Source organism: Polyergus mexicanus, unplaced genomic scaffold (assembly GCF_030449975.1).
Source record: "Polyergus mexicanus isolate NDT 795.1 unplaced genomic scaffold, iyPolMexi1.0 SCAF_5, whole genome shotgun sequence".
NCBI lineage: Eukaryota > Metazoa > Arthropoda > Insecta > Hymenoptera > Formicidae > Polyergus > Polyergus mexicanus.
Window position 1 is genome coordinate 8,940,568 of NW_027223325.1, and position 17,976 is coordinate 8,958,543.

The following is a 17,976-nucleotide window of genomic DNA, read 5'->3' on the forward strand; positions in this document are numbered from 1 at the left end:
TGTGTGTTCCTTTGGTCCTTTGAAAGTCAAAAGGAGGTTATCGAGTATTGAAAAAATATTTTTATTGCCGTTCATCATAATATTTATACATGTTTGCGTATAAACTATTTGCACTTTTATTGCAAACCATAAATTTTCTTTCGTAAGTAGCATACAGTATATTATGATTCACACAATCAGATCTTTCCGAGATTTCAGAAAACAGATTAGCTTCTCATTGTCACTTACACATTAATATTGCCACATATATATCCTGCACATATCTCAACATTAAAATAAAATATGAAACTAAAAAATTATCATATAATAAATTTCGGCAAAGAAACTATATATATCTATAGAATAATAAATGTAAATTCGCATGCCATATAAGATCTAACAAGATTGCTTGCACATATATATTTCCTTATTTAACTTATCTGTATACATATTTATAAATATGATAACAGGGGAATATATAAATAAATTAGCCCGAGATTTACTTTTGCAGTGATAATAAAAATAAGGGCAAAATTTTTTAAATAATGAAAGAATATGTATAATAAAAATAATAAAAGAATATATGTATATATATTGCAATTATGTTTTACGCAAAAGTAAATCACGGTCCTATTTATTCGTATCGTCCGGATGTTCAACTGAGTCTCAGTGCATATGTATAATACATTATGTATACATGTATAATAATTTATGTTCTTACGCATACATATATTAAACAGCATATACATAAAGAGTATACATACCCGTTTTTGTATATGTATATAATCGATCGCGAAATGCGCAAGTAATTTACGCTTTCTAATAAAAAGGATAATAATATTCAAAATATTTCTTTAAATCAATTATTTACGTAATAATATGTCGGATATTTATGTTATAAACATAAGTAAATTTCAGATCACTCTTAATGTGTAGCTGTATGTGTGTATGTATGCTTTTCCAGCATTTATATATATATACACAAAGGACCAAGCTATTGGTATCTAAGAGGGATTTTTCGGATAAAAATTCAAAAATATCTATCGAGAAAGAACGAGTATAATATTTGACACATGGATAACTATACATAGGATTTATAAACGCGTGCAACTCTCTGAGAAATCGTTCTTAATCGTTACATGTACAATATGGCAGACCTAAAAGTGGTGCAACTAATACACAACGATAAAATCGATATTAAGTAAATCACTCTCTCACGCAAACACTCTTGCACTCTTGCGTGTGGACAGAGATTACATACATATTTGTTTATTCATATGATTATAATATTTTGTAAATAATTTTGCAGCTCAACAACAAATCGATACCTCGATCATTTTTGCTTCATCGTTTTGCTCGTCATTTAATGGTATCGATATGTGTGTATATATACACATATATATGTATATAAATAAATACATATATATGTGTATATATATGCAAATATATTCAATGATCCTGCGATTCAAAAATCGTAAATTCTTGCAATATTTTCATATATTTGCAATTTTATTCGACAAAAAGTTTGGCAACATTTAGAAACGTCTCGGAACGAACATCTTGTTCTTTTTTCATCAACGTATTGCACAATTGACGTTTTAAAATATTCTCTGCGATTAGTATTTCTTTTTAATACTTTTGGCTGAAACAATATATACATGTAGCTCTTGTATATCCGGATGACGGATGTTTAAAGCCTTCTCTTCGGGATATTCGCGATTCAAGATACAGGTATCTTAATAATCCTTCTCGTAGCTTGCAACGAAAAAGATTGCTAGAAAAAAGTTACCTTCAAATATTATTTATGGTTAACTTTATCCTATTCTTCTCTTTCTCTTGATATATGTATCGAGAAAATAAATTTTGATTGCACATTTCTAATGCTATTACGTAGACTATCGATATTAACAAAGCTAGATCTAAAGTAAAAAAAAGAAAAAGAAACGTGGCTCGATAATCGCACTACACGTATAACATTATATATAAGGCACATTTATGTAAGAGAGTTGAGTACAGAATTTCGAGCTTTTCCAATGTGATGTGTCACACGAGAAAAGAGGAAGACACAGAATATCGGTTGCAATTCTCTCCAGCGGAGTCTTCGATCCGTTTAAAACGGATTCACGCGTTTTCTTCCTTTTACGCGCGCGATACCTTTTTAGCGATTAGCTCTAAAAAAACGCGCGCGTGTATTATATCATCGTGCTTAAGTTTTATTAATATTGTCACATTCTTGCGCTGCCACATCTTCGATGAGATATGCCAGCGTAGGAGTCGTAAGTACTGGGGAAAGCGCGAACATCAACATTTCATTTCACCGTCGCGAGAAGAGAGAGAAAATAAAATACTTCGGATATATCGCGCGTTACAATATCATTTCCCTACTTTTGAAGGGAAAAAAAGATGAAAATATCAAACATTTGTCTTTGTTTGATTATTGTCTTTGTAATAAAAACTACCGCTAATTACTACCGTTGCACCGAATTGCGCGTACTTGACCTGCATCTAAAACAAGTCCCGCGTTTACTAGCCCAAAGAATAAGAGGATGAAATACATATATAAATATATATAATATAATATATATATATATATATTTTTTTTTTATACGATATATATTTAAATATCTGTATATTAGGCAAGTGCACTTTATAATGCTGTCCAGGTAGCAAAAGTAGTCTTTTTGATGTCATTTTGATCTAATTTGACATAAAAAAAAATGACTACTTTTGCTATCTAAGTAATGTTTTGCAAAATGAATTAATAATATATCGTGCGTTCGTCGTACGACGACGAGAAATGGCTCGGAATCCAATCGACGATTCGTCGCCGAAAAAGAAACTACGTTTCTGAACATTAAGAGGATACAGGATGATGGATAAGCTTGACGAACAGGGCTGGTGACGCGGACGGACGGCGAAGGTGGTCGGCTGGTTGGTGAACCGATCGAACGCGGGATGCTGTTCCAGAGTCCAGGTGTTAGCACGGGGCGAGTGGATATCCATTGTTAGCACTCCAAGCCTACAGGCCACGGGCAACCACGGGTTAACAAGAAAGAAAAGAAAAAACAGTTTGTTAGTATTCTGATTATGACTGTGATCGACATTAAGTGTCTAGCTCGCCAGCTGAGAGAAATATAGTTAGTGGTGAAAAGCAACGCTTCCGTATATCAATATAAATATGCATGGTAGTTCGCTAATAATACATCAGTTAGAATTTTCCAATCGATTCTTCGTATTCACGGGAGAGATTTTCGTTATATAAAACTGCCGCTTGCCATTATCATTGTTATCTGATCGTGTATGGAATTAGAAAATTGACGAAAGCATTGCTTTGCACCGGCTACCTTGTAATATTATTATTAGTGTGAAGCATTCTCGACTTTTTTTTATACACGTCATGACAAGATAATAATCTAACGCGAAAATAATTGTCAGTTCGTATTGAATATAAAGCTCTAGTACTTTGTTATTTCATGAATATATACGTTCATCTAACGATGACAATTAGATCCGTTTGTTTCGAATACAATGCGTGACATAGTTCGTGTATCCTCCCCGCGCATAGGACAGCTACAAAGTCGTAAATTGATAGACACATCGTTATAGTGATTCGCGTCAGGGTAGATGCATTAATGAACGAGGACACAATACTCGGTCTCTTACATAATTCTTACGTTGAAGCGACCGCGTTTATTGAAATTAACTACCATCCATTGGCGTTTCCATCCACTCCGATTGCTACTGACTTTAAACGGCGCTTATATTTTCTCTTTAAAGGCACGAAATATTCTCCAAAATATTAATTCTGATTAATAAAATATTGCACGAAATTGAATGAAAATATTAAACCGATCATTTATCCGAAGCATCTACCCTACACTGTTTACAAAATGTAGCTGCCTGTACGTCGGATGTCAGAAAAAAAGAAACATTCAAATGAAAGACAAAAAAAAAAGAATCGATCGATCGCTACTTTTGTTAATCGTTACACACGTACGTTATGTTCGAATATTATTACAGTGATGATTTCAGACAGGCAGCCTTGGGTGTGCACCTGCCACCACATTAGCACCGATTAAATGAGAGAAAGATTACAACGGAATTTTCGATTACATATAAGTTACGGTGATATTATTGTACCGATCATTGATCGATCTTTAGTGATTAATGTCCCATCAGCAAGCAGGTGTCAGAGGCTCATGATTATTGCATGTGCCATACAGGACAAATATCTGTAGTACAATTCCAGGCAATTTTTTTTTTAAAGAAGCATATTATTATTATTATTAATATACGCTATTGTAAACAGATCTCTCTATATTCGTATGCATATATATATATATATATATTAACATAAGTTGTGGATCTCTCGAGTAATAACTGAAGATTCGACGAGGAATTCGTAGATCAAAAGTTGAGACAAGAAAACATGAGAAATAAATGGATTCAAATTGTTTTTTCATTTTTAAAATTTTTACCGAGATAGATCACATATATTGTTCTTTCACGTTTTTGAGGAAATAAATATTATTAAATATTTTTATAGAAATAGATAAAAGTGGTGCATCCAAAATTCGATTACGAATAAGATCTGTCGAGTTAAAGAAATTTCGATTTTGCACGCGATTTATTAATCAAAACACAGTTTCATCGTAGAACCTTCTAATACTGATTGATCCGTGACTTGTAAAATATTGTTTATGTACATACGGATTCATGTGTGTATGTATAACTATGGGCGCGAATTAAATCTCGCATGAATAATTTCTTTTTTTGCCAAATTAATACAAACCGGAATATACAAATAAAAGTATAAGATTACTAAATCCGCGATTGCTTTTGTCTTTACATTAATAAAATTAATTACATAGTTATAAAATTAGAAACTATTTTGAAAAAAGATGATATTTCTATTCTAAATTTTCTATTCTATAAATTTATAAATCTATAAAAGAAAATACAAGCCATAATTCAAATAAAACTAAAAAAAAAATTATTTGCACAAGCATACTTAATTCGTACACGCTGTATATGTACAATATGCGAATGCGTGTGTATTGTAAGTCTTGAAAATAATTCGCACAAAAAAATACACACGAAAAAGAAACATTTTTATCAAAATTGTAATCAATTGTAAGCAATTTTTACTTGAAAAAATTATTTCGTAATAAAAGAACGATCCTCGTGTTTCCCATATATTCGCGCATGTATTGGTATCAATTTGAGCGTGTATGTGTGCATGTAGAGTATTATTGTTAGTCTTTTATAAATAAAGATAGTGCGAGTTGTGCGGTCTAGAAAGAATGATATTGCATCTCTATGATAAGGAATGTCAATTTAAAAAGTAATACTGTTAGTGAGATAAAAAATATGTAAAAAGGACTGGGCCATCTCTGGCAGCATTTTCATCTTCGCGAGTCGCTACTTTACTTCATCCTTTGTACGATTCGAACGTGTAAAAAAACGCAGATCAATGAAAAACAATTTAATACGATACGCTGTATCAAATAAAAAGATCAAAATGAAGCATTAGAATATGTGAAAAAAAATATTTTTATCCGCGTAAGTCTCTCTAGTTGAGAGAATTTAAATCGTGAAATGATCTATAATAACAATAATAATAATAATAATAATAATAATAATAGTAATTTACATTTAGATAATAGGAATCGGATAAGATTGCATAAACCTTCGCATCGTCCCGCGTTACCGCCGTTTGAATTCTCACATTTGCAACGAAAGTGTACATCTTTTGGACAAACATACGTGCGTTAATGTCGGAAAACGATTTCCATATTGACGATCTGTTTACGCGTGAATCTTTTGTAACAAAAAAAAAAAAAAAAAAAAAAAAAAAAAAAAAAAGTATAAATAATCATCAAATTTCACCGGAAGGGTCTTCGAAGAATTGTTCACGAGATCTCCTGATATTTCGATAAACATCGAGCATTGCCGTTTGATTTATCGTGATGTTTTCTTGCGATTTATCGCCCGCGCGAAATACGGATTAAAAATATACAAGGGCGTATATGTGTAAAAAAATTAAAATCTGACTTCATACTTTCGAAATTATCGATAGAAGAAAGGATTGAGAGAGACAGAATAATCTCCCGGATCCGCGCGCGTGAGAATATTTTTGACTCGCGAAATTTATACAGGCGACATATTTTATAATCTTCCTCTCGGCGGCCGTGACTCTAATTATAAATAGATTCGGCCTGACGCAAGATGTTGCTCGCGCGTTCTATTTTCATCCGAATATAATCGTGTCGCGAAAATTATCGCGAAAACCAACCGGTGATATACGGAGGAGATGCGCACCCACGTCTCGCATCTTGTGTTTTGACGCGAAGCGGTATTTCGACATCCCGGACGTTCAACACTCGCGGTCGTAGCTATAAAGAAAGGGGTCCTTCTCTCTCTCTCTCTCTTTCCATCCCACGCATTCCATCCACCCACGTGTATCGTAATCTCTCCCTCTCTTTCCTCAGCTCTTCCTTTTTTCTTCCCATTACCTCGACTATTATGGCTAATGAAAGTTTCCACTGTTGCAGGTCTGAGGAAAGTGCGACCTATATCTCGTAGGTAGGGGGACATATGTATGTATATACTGCGACATTAATCAACTCTTCCGTACGATCACCGGAAATACAATCCGCGTATGTATATAAATATATATACGTGTGTAAGAGAAAAAAGTAAAGTGATTTATAATGAGAAAAAACAAAACCGATGTCGATCGGTGCGGCGTCAGGTACACAGGACGAGGCGCGCAGGCACAACACCGCTGCTGCTACAAAAACCGAGTGAAAGCTCTCCGAACTGACATCCGAGAGAGGAGACACGTTTATAAAGGTACGTATTTTTCGCCGCGGGTTTTCACCGCACGCGGTAAAAAAAAAAAAAAAAACGTACCCGGAGCGCGTTTGTGTTTGCGCGGATCTCGTCGTAATATAAATGGTAAAGCGACGTAATATAAATTATCGATCACAGAATGATCGGGACGCTTTTCGTCTCATAGATAATTCAAGATATATATATATATATATAACTCTTACCAGATTTATTTCCATTCAAGAACGATGATAATAATTATTACCCTTGAATCTTGATATAGGAATAAATCCGTAGAGATGATTGTGTAAGGGCAAAAAAGCGTCCCGATTATTCGTAGACGTCGAGACTGCAAGAAAGATGAAGATGGTGGAAAAAATATTAAGAGGACAAAAGAGAGAATTTAATGAATTGTCTGTGAAGACACTAACCTTTCCGCGTTGGTGCGAGAACAGTGCTTTTTTTTCTCTCTCTCTCTCTCTCTTTTTCTCTCTTTCTCGCTCTCTCTTTTTCTCTCTTTCTCTCTCTCTCTCTCTCTCTCTCTCTCTCTTTGTATACTCGCGCTGTCTCTGTGTGTTCACGAGAGAGCGCCGGCCCTTTGATAAGGGTGCTCGCGGATCTGACCCAGGTGTCTACGCTGCTTGGCAGCGGCCGCCGCTGCGCCTGTTGTCAACATACATAGCATGAGTACATATGACCGAGAAGCCACTGTCGAGAGTCACTTTCCGCGGACACTTTCGCGTCCCGTTCCGTCAGCCTATAAAATCTAGAATCTTGCCGCTATTATCAATGCAAACGACACACCGGAGAGGAACCCGTTTCATATGAAGAAAGAGAGATCTTATCCGGTGGAAATATACATATCGATGAGAAACAACGTTGCTCCATGGATATTATTATTATACCGGAGTATCTCTTTCTTTCCTTCATACGCAACGGGTTCCCGTTCTGTTACGAATTGGAGAGTCCGTGATTACTACGAGATAGAGACGAGATTCTCTCCGCTAGACGCGCGGAGAGAGTATCAATCAAGACAGCTTCTCTTGGTCCGCAATTCGTAACAGCATTGCCGGGATTAATGTTGATTGTTGCCTACGGATCACGACCGATACGCGAGTTTACAATTTCTTCGTCACATGTCCGTCTCTTCCAGGGGAGTGGAATACGGAGAAGCTACTAAATGCTTGATTCGCGCGAAATACTGCTCGGTATTGACACGATACTCGCCGACACGCATGCATGTATCGTAAAGATGCATGTCCTTTACGCATGCCGTTTGGGTTTGAGTATCGCGAATATGGAATACGTAGAGACATCGCAATTCAATACTGAAATATCTGAATAAGCGAGAGATTCAGAAATACTGCAAGCTCGTTTGATTCTATTTTTTTTTTTTTAAATAAAAATGTGATTTCAAAAATTTAAATTCAATTATTTCAGCTTTATTAATATTTATTCCTGTGAAAATCTCGTCGCTTAAAGATACCTCGGTATTGACAGGATAGCGATTTTCATGATTTCGACATATGCTCGTCTCGATTTTTCGTAGCTTACGTTCGGTCGTGTTCCTTAGGCTTGTGGTAAGCTTACTCGTCCTACCATAACACTCTGTAAGAATACTGTATTATCAATGAAAAAAGTCGTGCATCCCTGAAAAATTTCGTGTTAATAATATTTTGACATTTCGTGAGAAGCGAGATACGGCTTTTTGTCGGAGACACGCACTTACTTACTTACTTATTAAACACTTCATTAAAGCCTACCATATTATCTCTACAAATATACATATCTCTTTGTCACTATCGACGTTTATAGGTACGTGAGAGATTTTTTTTACATGTGTATTGCGTATATATAAAAATTCATTAAATACTTGAGAAAACCTATTTGACACCGGGTTTCTTCTCGCTCTTGGAGCAATCAAGATCCCATTTTTGATTCTTGTCGAAAAAATCAGGTAAATCTTTGTCGTGTAATCTAAAATGTATCCAACCATACCCGTTCCTAACAACAATGAGTATTGAGATTACGTCTATCCGTTGCTTCGGCCCTTAACCTTGTATAAATATATCTATATAATGGCTAAAACTTTATAAAAATAAAATTAAATAAATGTATAAAATAATATAATATAAGATATATATATATATACATATATACCATATATATATATATATATATAATTTGCAAAACGCGAATTTTAATATTACTTAAAGACTATACCATCAAAAGAGTATTGCGTGTCTATAAAATAATAATATAAATATTGTACGTGCGCTAACTAATCATCATTCGATTCTCCTTTCTTGCAGGGGCATGGACGTGCGATTAGAAAACACAAATTAAAAAAAAAAAGGAAATATATACTTTTCAACGCATAATCTCTTATCTGTATCGTCTCTGAATTTGCTACAAGTAAACGCTAGAATCATCAGTCCTGAAAATATTGTTTGGTCCCTGGGTATATTCTCCCTCCACCTATATACTGTCTTGCCCGTCTAAGAAAAAAAACGCTACGCATACGTATATTTATTACAGACTACCTATCACCAGCCATTTGTAACGTCGTATGGCGTGTCGCGCGATAGATTCAGTTTCTGTCTACATTGACGAGACACGAGTTCTCGCTAAATTGTTTTCTAATTTGATTGCCATCGTGCGATCAATAATGATGATCATCTCGATTGATTTTCAATTCGTAATTACATCTTCTATAAAAAAAAAAAGAGCTACTGTCTCTCGATCGAATGCTCTTCTCTTTACGTTTCATTTTCCCGGTTTTTTTTTTTTTTTTTTTTTTAGATAACCGTCGCGCTAAGCGATTCGCGTAATTACATCGCTGCAAAGAGTTACGTAATTAGAGGTACGGGTGTACGTTTGGGACGAGTGGTAGTGTAAGAAAAACAATGTGGAGTGAGTTTCGTAAGAGAGGTGGACGGATCGAGTTGTTAGTTGTTTAGTCGCTTTGTTAGATCAACCCGAGGGATTCGATTGGGATTCTAGTGATACTTTGTAGTTATAATCGTCTCTAAGCGTAATTTAAGTCAAGCGTGTCGTAAAATGTACTCGCGAGATAAAAAGAAGAAAAAAAAAACAACAAAAGGAGAAAGAAAACGCGGACTATAAAGTTCGGTTACCGCTATATCGATAGATTGATTAAAACGATCAATTTCTTTGTTTTAGTAAGGAGAAAAACGTCTCTAAGCTGCGACTTACAGTCTACGATAAATATCCCTTCATCGAAATTATACCAAATTCGAATTCTAAAGAAAGCTTTAAAAAAAGAAAACCTATATTACACAAATACAACATTAATATCATCTATGTATATATGCTTCAAAAAAAAGAAAAAAAAATAATAATAATAAATATATATATATATATAATATATATTCTCTGAAATACTTACACACGAGCGTATGTGTGTATATGCACATTTATAAAATAGCTACAACATAATGAATGGCCTTTGATTACTGCGCTGAGTAATGCGCGTTGATGATAACACGTTACGAATCTTCCTCGTCGAACGTAAGAAAATCCATTGTAAGATCTTACATGTATAAAAAAAAAAAAAGTGTATCCATTATCTATCAAGCTTTCCTTACGCGATCATTAATCACCGGGTAACTGGATGCCTTTGTATCGGGGAAAGAAAGACGCGTCTCTCGAAAGAACTCTTTCAACGTATATATAAAATATATATTATTATATTCCCGGATAGAGTCTCTCGTCCGATTAAGTATCAAGTGCGTCAGACACACATCGTATCAACCGTAACTCATACCACTCTGCGTAGGAGAGGTGTATTTTGGATACTGGATGAGAGGACTGGAAAGAATATCTCTCGCGTATCCTAAATATTTCTATGTTGAATTTTTCGCGCAATAGCTAAAACGCGACTTTCCGCGAGACTGTCGTGTATCTAACGGTTTTCTACGACGACGCTGTAATTCCCGTATACAACGCGACCGAGTTTATATACATGATCGTCCACTATCGCGACCTCCCTGGCACTACGGATATCTATAAAAGAACAAAAATATTTTATCTGGTTAGCATGTCAATATAAACACAATATTAAAAGGCTGAGATATCAATATTAAAATCCATCAGTAAATATATAAAGGCAACATTTTTATATTAAAAAATTTAAAAAAATCATAAATCTCAAAAAAGCAAGTTCCAAATACTATTAAATTCCTTCGTCATTTTTAAACGACAAAAATATGTTTTTTTCATACTATAGAAAATAAATGAAAATAAAAAAAAACTTTCTGTAAACTTTTTATAAATCTACAAACGCGCAATATATATATATATATTCTTAAAATAGTAACATTCGAAACAAACGTCGAAACATTTTTATTCAATCAGATAGAATATTTTTGTTTTCCTGCATACCGTGCATTACGCTAAAAGCAATACGAGGAAAAAAAGGTACATTTCAGACGGCTAAACAAGTGGCTGCTGACGAACGGTACAATATCGGTTCTATGGAGGGGAAAAAAAAACAAAAAAAAACTCTAGACTAGTATAAATACATCCACCTGCGATACAGCACGATACCACAAGTATATACGCGTCTGGCTTGTCTTTTCCTCCTATACTGTCCCTGATAAAATCTTGCCAAATACGGCCGTCTCGCATTCTTGCCGCTCTGATATCGCTATGTGATAACCCTGAATCTTCGTGACACAATTATTACGAAGGCGATGCATACATTATACGCTAAGGCTTTTACGTAATTATTAATATCTGAACTGGACGCGACTAGTAAATGACTGATTTCGGTTGTGCTTTATACTCTAAGCTATCTTTACGAAAAGTATTCGCTAACTGCTACACGATGATGAGATGACGATGATAATGATGATAATGTTGATGATGACAATCGGGACGACGACCGATGACGGAGATAATGATACGATGACGATGATAATTGTGACGTTGCGAGTGATGTGGATAATAACAATTAATAGCTACAAGAGCGATCAGCTCGTAATTAACAATTATCGTCTTAAAATTTACTCGATTGTATATGTATTACTACGTATTATTGGTGACAATCTCGGCAAACCGACGTGCGTTGAACCTTTTTGATGTCACGTTTCGCAAAGCTGAACGTCGATCGCTATCGGAGTGTCACGATACGAACGTGTTACGTTATTCAATCCCGTTCTTTCTCCGTGTAATAATTTAATTTCCCAATATAATTTACGCGATGATATATAAAAATTGGCACTGGGTAAAAACGATTAAACCAACAATTTCTTACGACAATTAGCAGTAAAATCAATCAATATAATCGATTCGAATCTTTATATACGACAATCAATTTTTTAAAGAGATTTTTTTCTTAATCTTACTATTGTTAACCGTTCGTTGCTCGTGTCTAAACACAACAGTTATAAAATAAAAAAAAAAAGAAAAAATAAACAGCCACCGTTATATAAACGCGTCTCGAGCCGTGAAGCAGAGAGAGTCACCAACCACCAATGACGTGCCGTACGCGATATAATAATATTAATGATAATAATAATAATAATAATAATAATAGAAATAGTAATAATAATAATAATAATGAATAAAAGCGCACGGCTCCGTCTTTTCCGTCTCGACGCGCGTGTATCTCTCCTTATTAGGGCGCTTCTCGCGTGTTTCGTTTATTTATTTATTTATTTTTTTTTTTTTTCAGTAAAAAGAGAAGAGAGAAGGCATGTTTCTCCCTCCTTTTCGGTCGCGGAAGAAACTCAACGAGCGAACAACCCACCAGAATGATCAGCAGTAGCGTATTCGGTGAGCAACGGCGACGCCAGGGCAGCGTAGTTGGCGTAATCCGCGTACGGCGTGTAGATGAGTCCATGGGGATCACCGGCCGACAGGAGCGAGCCGGGTGGCCCGGAACCGTTCAGCAGGGACGCGGCAGTCGTCGGTACGGATATCCGCGGCGAGAGGATCAGCGGGGCGCCCAGAGGTGCACTCGGTGTCCGCATCGGGGACGCCAGACCCGGCAGCAGGCGTTGCGTCTCTGCCGCGGCAGCGGCAACTCGTCGCCATTCCTCGTCGCAGGCTGCAAAAGACAAGGGATACTGCTGGGCATCTACTCCTCGAGCGAAGCCTTCACCGGCTCCCGCTGATTCTATCTCTAAGCTTGCAAGTGCGTATACTGGCGGAGGAAAGTTTGAAGAAATGCGTAGAGAGGTCTTGGCGGAGAAATATTAATAGGATCCTCGTCCTTTCGCATTCGCACAGCAAATTTTTGACACGCATAATCTGATCATATTTTTAGAGATATAAGTTTCTCAGAAACCTATCCTAAGTTTCTTTCCACGTATATCTAACAGGACTCGAAGGACGAATTAAATACAATGTGTCGCTGAAGTAAATTATTGACCAGACAGAAATAGGTCGCGATCACTTTTCAATACGAAGCTGGTTCACAAGATGTATTAGCGTGATCATGAATCATGCTAATATCCATAATCGTATTTATACGAGTGTATATTAAGTGTCTAAATCTTACGACAGTTTAAAAAAGCTGTGATTAAAAATGCGGTCGTATAGCGTTACTTTTGGTGAAATTAATCAATTAATATGCGCGAGGCGATTATCAATGTCAGTCCATTAGTCCGTTTTACATTCCTCTTTTTAAATATATCCGACCATTATATGTTTCTCATCAATACGTGATAAGATGCGATAAGATTGTACACAATTAAGTATAATTAAAATAATAATAAATGGATCTATTTCTCGAATCGGGACATCTTTAGATCCACGAGACACGATTTCGTCAAACTTATCCAAAATCCTTGCCGCAGAAAACGTCGAAAAATATGCATAATGAGACAAGTTGTACGAACGGTACCTGCTGCGGCGGCAACCTTTGTGTTGGAATCCCGATAAGTCCCATTGATAATGGCGAGTTCCATTAGCTGCCTCTTCTTTAGCTCATCCTCGCCGTCAGCCTGCTAACAATCGACATTATCGTCAGAACACACGACCGGAGGTACAATGATAATTATCTTACAGAGGGGAAAGAGAGGCACTTTGCGACTATCGCTATTGTACAGATCTTTTCCATTTACATATGAAAGCGCCGATTACATAATTAAGGCGCGCATACACACATATACGAGATTGCTTAGTTTAAAGGCGTCGAGCGTGTCTTTCAACGGCTCGATTAATACATTGTATCAATTTTTGTAAATTTTCCATTAAAAGATTCGATACACTATAAATTATTTCAAGTGTCATTGATCAAAATTAGCAAGGGAAAAAAAAAGAAAAACTTTCTAGCGTGATTTCTCGCCGAGAGAAATCTCTCTTTTTATTCTCGGCTCATAGTTGTTATTGTCTGTTCTAGGAGGGGAAAAAAAAAAACAATTGGAACTTTCTCACCACGGGCACGAGAAGCTTCTTGACTTCCTCGACGGCACGAGCGAGCTTCAAGGTGGCACGATTCTCGGTGTCCTCGACAGTGAGCAGCACGTGCAACTCGTCCGTCAGGTGTTCCCAATTCGGCTTGCCCCGATTTTGCTCCTCCTAAGTAATCAACACACGTCGCGCAATTTTTATACGCGCATGCAAACCAATTGTTAACTCGCTCACGTCAAATACACACACACACACACGCGCATACACAAAATTCAGATAAAAATAATTCCAAAAACGATCGATTTACTAAGAATAAAAAAAATGAGGAAGAGAATATTGCATAATTATGTACATGTATGTATATCGTATATATTTTTTATATATACGATATTTTATATATTTTATACATGTTCTTATTTCGGACAAATTCACTGACGCGGAGCTTTGTTAACCAAATGTATAGTGATAATAATATAATAGACACATACACATATTTAACGTTGAGGAAAATAAAAGATACGTTGTGTTCACATCGAATTATACGGAATTTGTTCTATGTATACTTACGAGAAAGCTTATTTCGCTCGCGTACCATGTGCAGCTTGAAAAAATACAGCACTTAATTTAATGTTCAACGTGAATAACTCACAATTAATTTTAAAGCCATTTGTCGCTGCTGTCGGATTAATTAATCGAGAAGTAGAGAAGATTTCGCGAAGAGAGATTTGACTTCCTTAATATAATTAAGACGAGACGCTCTTTGACAGTTAGTATAGGCGAGTGACGCGAAACTTTAGCCTTGAAACATCGATTTTCCCTTCATTCTCACCTTCTTTTTGTCCCTCATCGACCCTTTCCCGCGAACCATGATTTTACATCCTGTCTCCTGCTCCAATTGTTTCGCAGTCATGCCTCGTGGCCCCAAAATCCTCCCGACAAAGTTGAACTGTAATCATACAATATAACGACCATTCGATCCTTCCATTTTTTTATGCCTTCGCTAGAGGATGATTCGACTTTAATTAAACTTGTCGGGATACATTCACTAATGATGAGTGGGAAATTCCGCGTAGGATCCGCGAGAGACTAAAAAAAAAAAATAAAAAAAAAACACCATTTCAAAGTCACTTTCCTAAATTTACGTAATCATTAGGATACCCTCTTTATCCGGGACGCTGCTACGATTTAAATATACAGTACACTTGCACTCGCGTGTACACGTGGTATAATAATAGTCGAAAATAAATATGTATCATTTAGTTTCATAGCGCGAAGTACACACTATCCGCTGAAACCTCTAAACTTGGCTTGTACGACCATGGGGAAAAAAAAAAAAAAACTTCGCGAGATATCTAGTTTCATTGTTGAATCCCGGTAAATAAAGGCGGGTAAATTTAGACGGTGAATCATCCGACTCTTTAGCCCCCCCTTGCTACTGGCACGTTTTTCTCAAAAATACTCGGTGTATCTCCAAAACCTTAGCCAATTTTTTTTTTTTATATATATCATTTTAAGAGAGAAGACTTTATAATTAATGATGATTTTTTTCTATTTATCTCAAATGTAATTGCAAGCTCAATGTTTTTTTATACAACCGCTTCGAGTGGTAAGATGGTTCGCTATCACGAACGCATAGCAGAAGCGTCTTCTCTCTCGTCAAGACGATAACAGGAGTCGTTGATAACGCGGAACATTATCGGAAACTACGAATCTTGTAAAATCAGCACTCGATAATGGGCATGTTATCGAGTCAATGGGCGTACAAAGCGCTTCGAGTAAGGACCAATCGTGTACACAACTCGTGATAACGGACGGATCAATCGATCGTTCGCAAGGAGCATCCGTAATGAGTTAATAAACAATGGTGAATGCCACTGTCTTAGATCATTCTCACGCGCTGATACGAACGCTATAATTCTATCCTGCCTACTCTTGATTGCAGATTAAAAGAGTAGTAAAAAAACAAAGACTACTTGTGGGTAAAAAATTCGATAAAATAAAAAACTTTTTTACTGTCCCCAAAATGGGTTTTTTTTACCCCATTAATTATTAGAATTTTATTTTATTACTCGATTTTCAAAAATTTACAATAAAAATCCAATTTCGCTTATTTATTAACCTTCGGATGAACGGCTTTGAAAGATGAGTATCAAATTTATTAAAATTAAGTATCAAATTTCGTGTCCTGTGTTATCCTCTCACTTCTGGTCCGCAAAATAACAAAAATAACAACAGTTTAACTATGCTTGAGAGTTCTTTCCTCATTTTTATGAAACTTCAAAAATAAAAAATATCAAGAGAATACCATTGAATTATAAAAATCGAAATTAACCTGTTTTAAAATATTCGATAACTCAACTGATTAAACAAATGCAAAATAGTAATCAGTTCAGCCACATCCATTGAAATTGATTACTGATCCAGCAAACCAAATTAATTTAATTCTCATATCATTTTTTATTTAAAAAAAAAAAAAACTGGGCTATCTTTCAAAATTATAAAAAAAAACCCAAAAATACGTTTTTTACTTAGTTTCTTCCTCCCACTTAAAAAAACCCAATTTTTTAATCTCTATTCTTGACACATGAACGATATCCATCGTTTCATTTATGCAGAAAGATCATGCGTACAAGAAAGGAAAAGAAAGATTCGCCCTTTAAATTTAAATGAATTAAGTAAGGAACATTGATGTGAGAATATATTTGAGAAAAAAATCGGGAGACACACTCGTCCGAAGGGTTAATAAGCTTACACGACCTCGTTATTACGTCTCAATGAGCCACAGTGGGAGAGACGCGTGCAAGCGAGACGAAGAAACGCGGCGGAGAAGGATAGGGAACCGTTTCTTTGGCGCGAACCCTATTTCGGGCGTTACAGAAATAACGTCCGATGGTGCATGCCGCGCATCGCTCGATTTCTCGTCTCGAGATCGACGAGTAAGAGAGCTTCCTCCGCAAGAGAAATATGTAAAGCGGATTCGGGTAAAAATTACTAATTCTCGTGGACGTTTCTTAAAGAAATGAGCGTTTGTCGAGGGACGCGTGTGGAGAATTTTCCAGACCCTTTCAACACGTCACGAGATTAGCTAGCAACGAATATACATAATATATTCAAGGTGTCGACTAAAATCTTGGGGGGGAGAAAAAAGAAAAAAGAAAAAATGCCCTGATCACTTCCAAATATTTTTCTCAAAATTGTAGGTGAAGAAAATGTTTGAAAAATCTTTCAATGCAATTTTCTAAAATAAGTCCTTTTTTATCGCATGCATTTTCTAATGCTTTTTACTCGTGCGAAGGAAAAACACAAAGTCACTTAAGTTTCGAATGTTAGATTTGCAAATATACTGGGAGGGGAAAAAAAAACAGAATAGATTTCGTAAGATAAACATGTTTCACTTGCATAAAATAATATTTTCACTTTTTCTATCATTAAAAATTACAATAAAAAATATGTATAACATATTTTGTTAGCATCCATTGAATATATATGAACAGAGAAATATATATATATATATTTATAATATATTTTAAACTCACAATTGTAATAACTTGGCTTATTGACGGATTGCCAGACGGCTCGCAATACAAGAGCAAAATTATCAAAGAAATAATTTTTTTTTTTTTAAATTCCCAATAAAATTTCATGAGAATTCCCTGCTTTTTCCCAGATATAAAAAAAAAATCCCTGTGAATTCTAGAATTTTCCATATTTTTTCCAAGAGGGTATTGTCATCTTCTCGTGTATTGTATTCGTAAAACGCATATACACGCTATAGTTGAAATT

At 35.6% G+C, this 17,976-nt stretch overlaps 1 protein-coding gene across 3 annotated transcripts in view; it reads right to left on the reverse strand.

Annotated features, from left to right (window-relative positions):
* Window positions 1-37: 37 nt before the first annotated feature.
* Window positions 38-17,976, reverse strand: part of How (protein held out wings) — a 38,607-nt gene continuing 20,668 nt past the window's right edge. The window contains exons 3-8 of one of the 3 annotated variants that reach the window (XM_070296152.1): window positions 15,023-15,139; window positions 14,218-14,361; window positions 13,685-13,787; window positions 12,587-12,886; window positions 7,245-7,476; window positions 38-2,998 (exon numbers count right to left, since the gene is read on the reverse strand). In XM_070296152.1, the coding sequence (XP_070152253.1) occupies window positions 7,391-7,476; window positions 12,587-12,886; window positions 13,685-13,787; window positions 14,218-14,361; window positions 15,023-15,139 (750 nt within the window). In that variant the 3' untranslated portion in view covers window positions 38-2,998; window positions 7,245-7,390. The remainder of the gene's footprint in view (window positions 2,999-7,244; window positions 7,477-12,586; window positions 12,887-13,684; window positions 13,788-14,217; window positions 14,362-15,022; window positions 15,140-17,976) is intronic. The other 2 variants (XM_070296153.1, XM_070296154.1) reach the window with 2 other exon arrangements.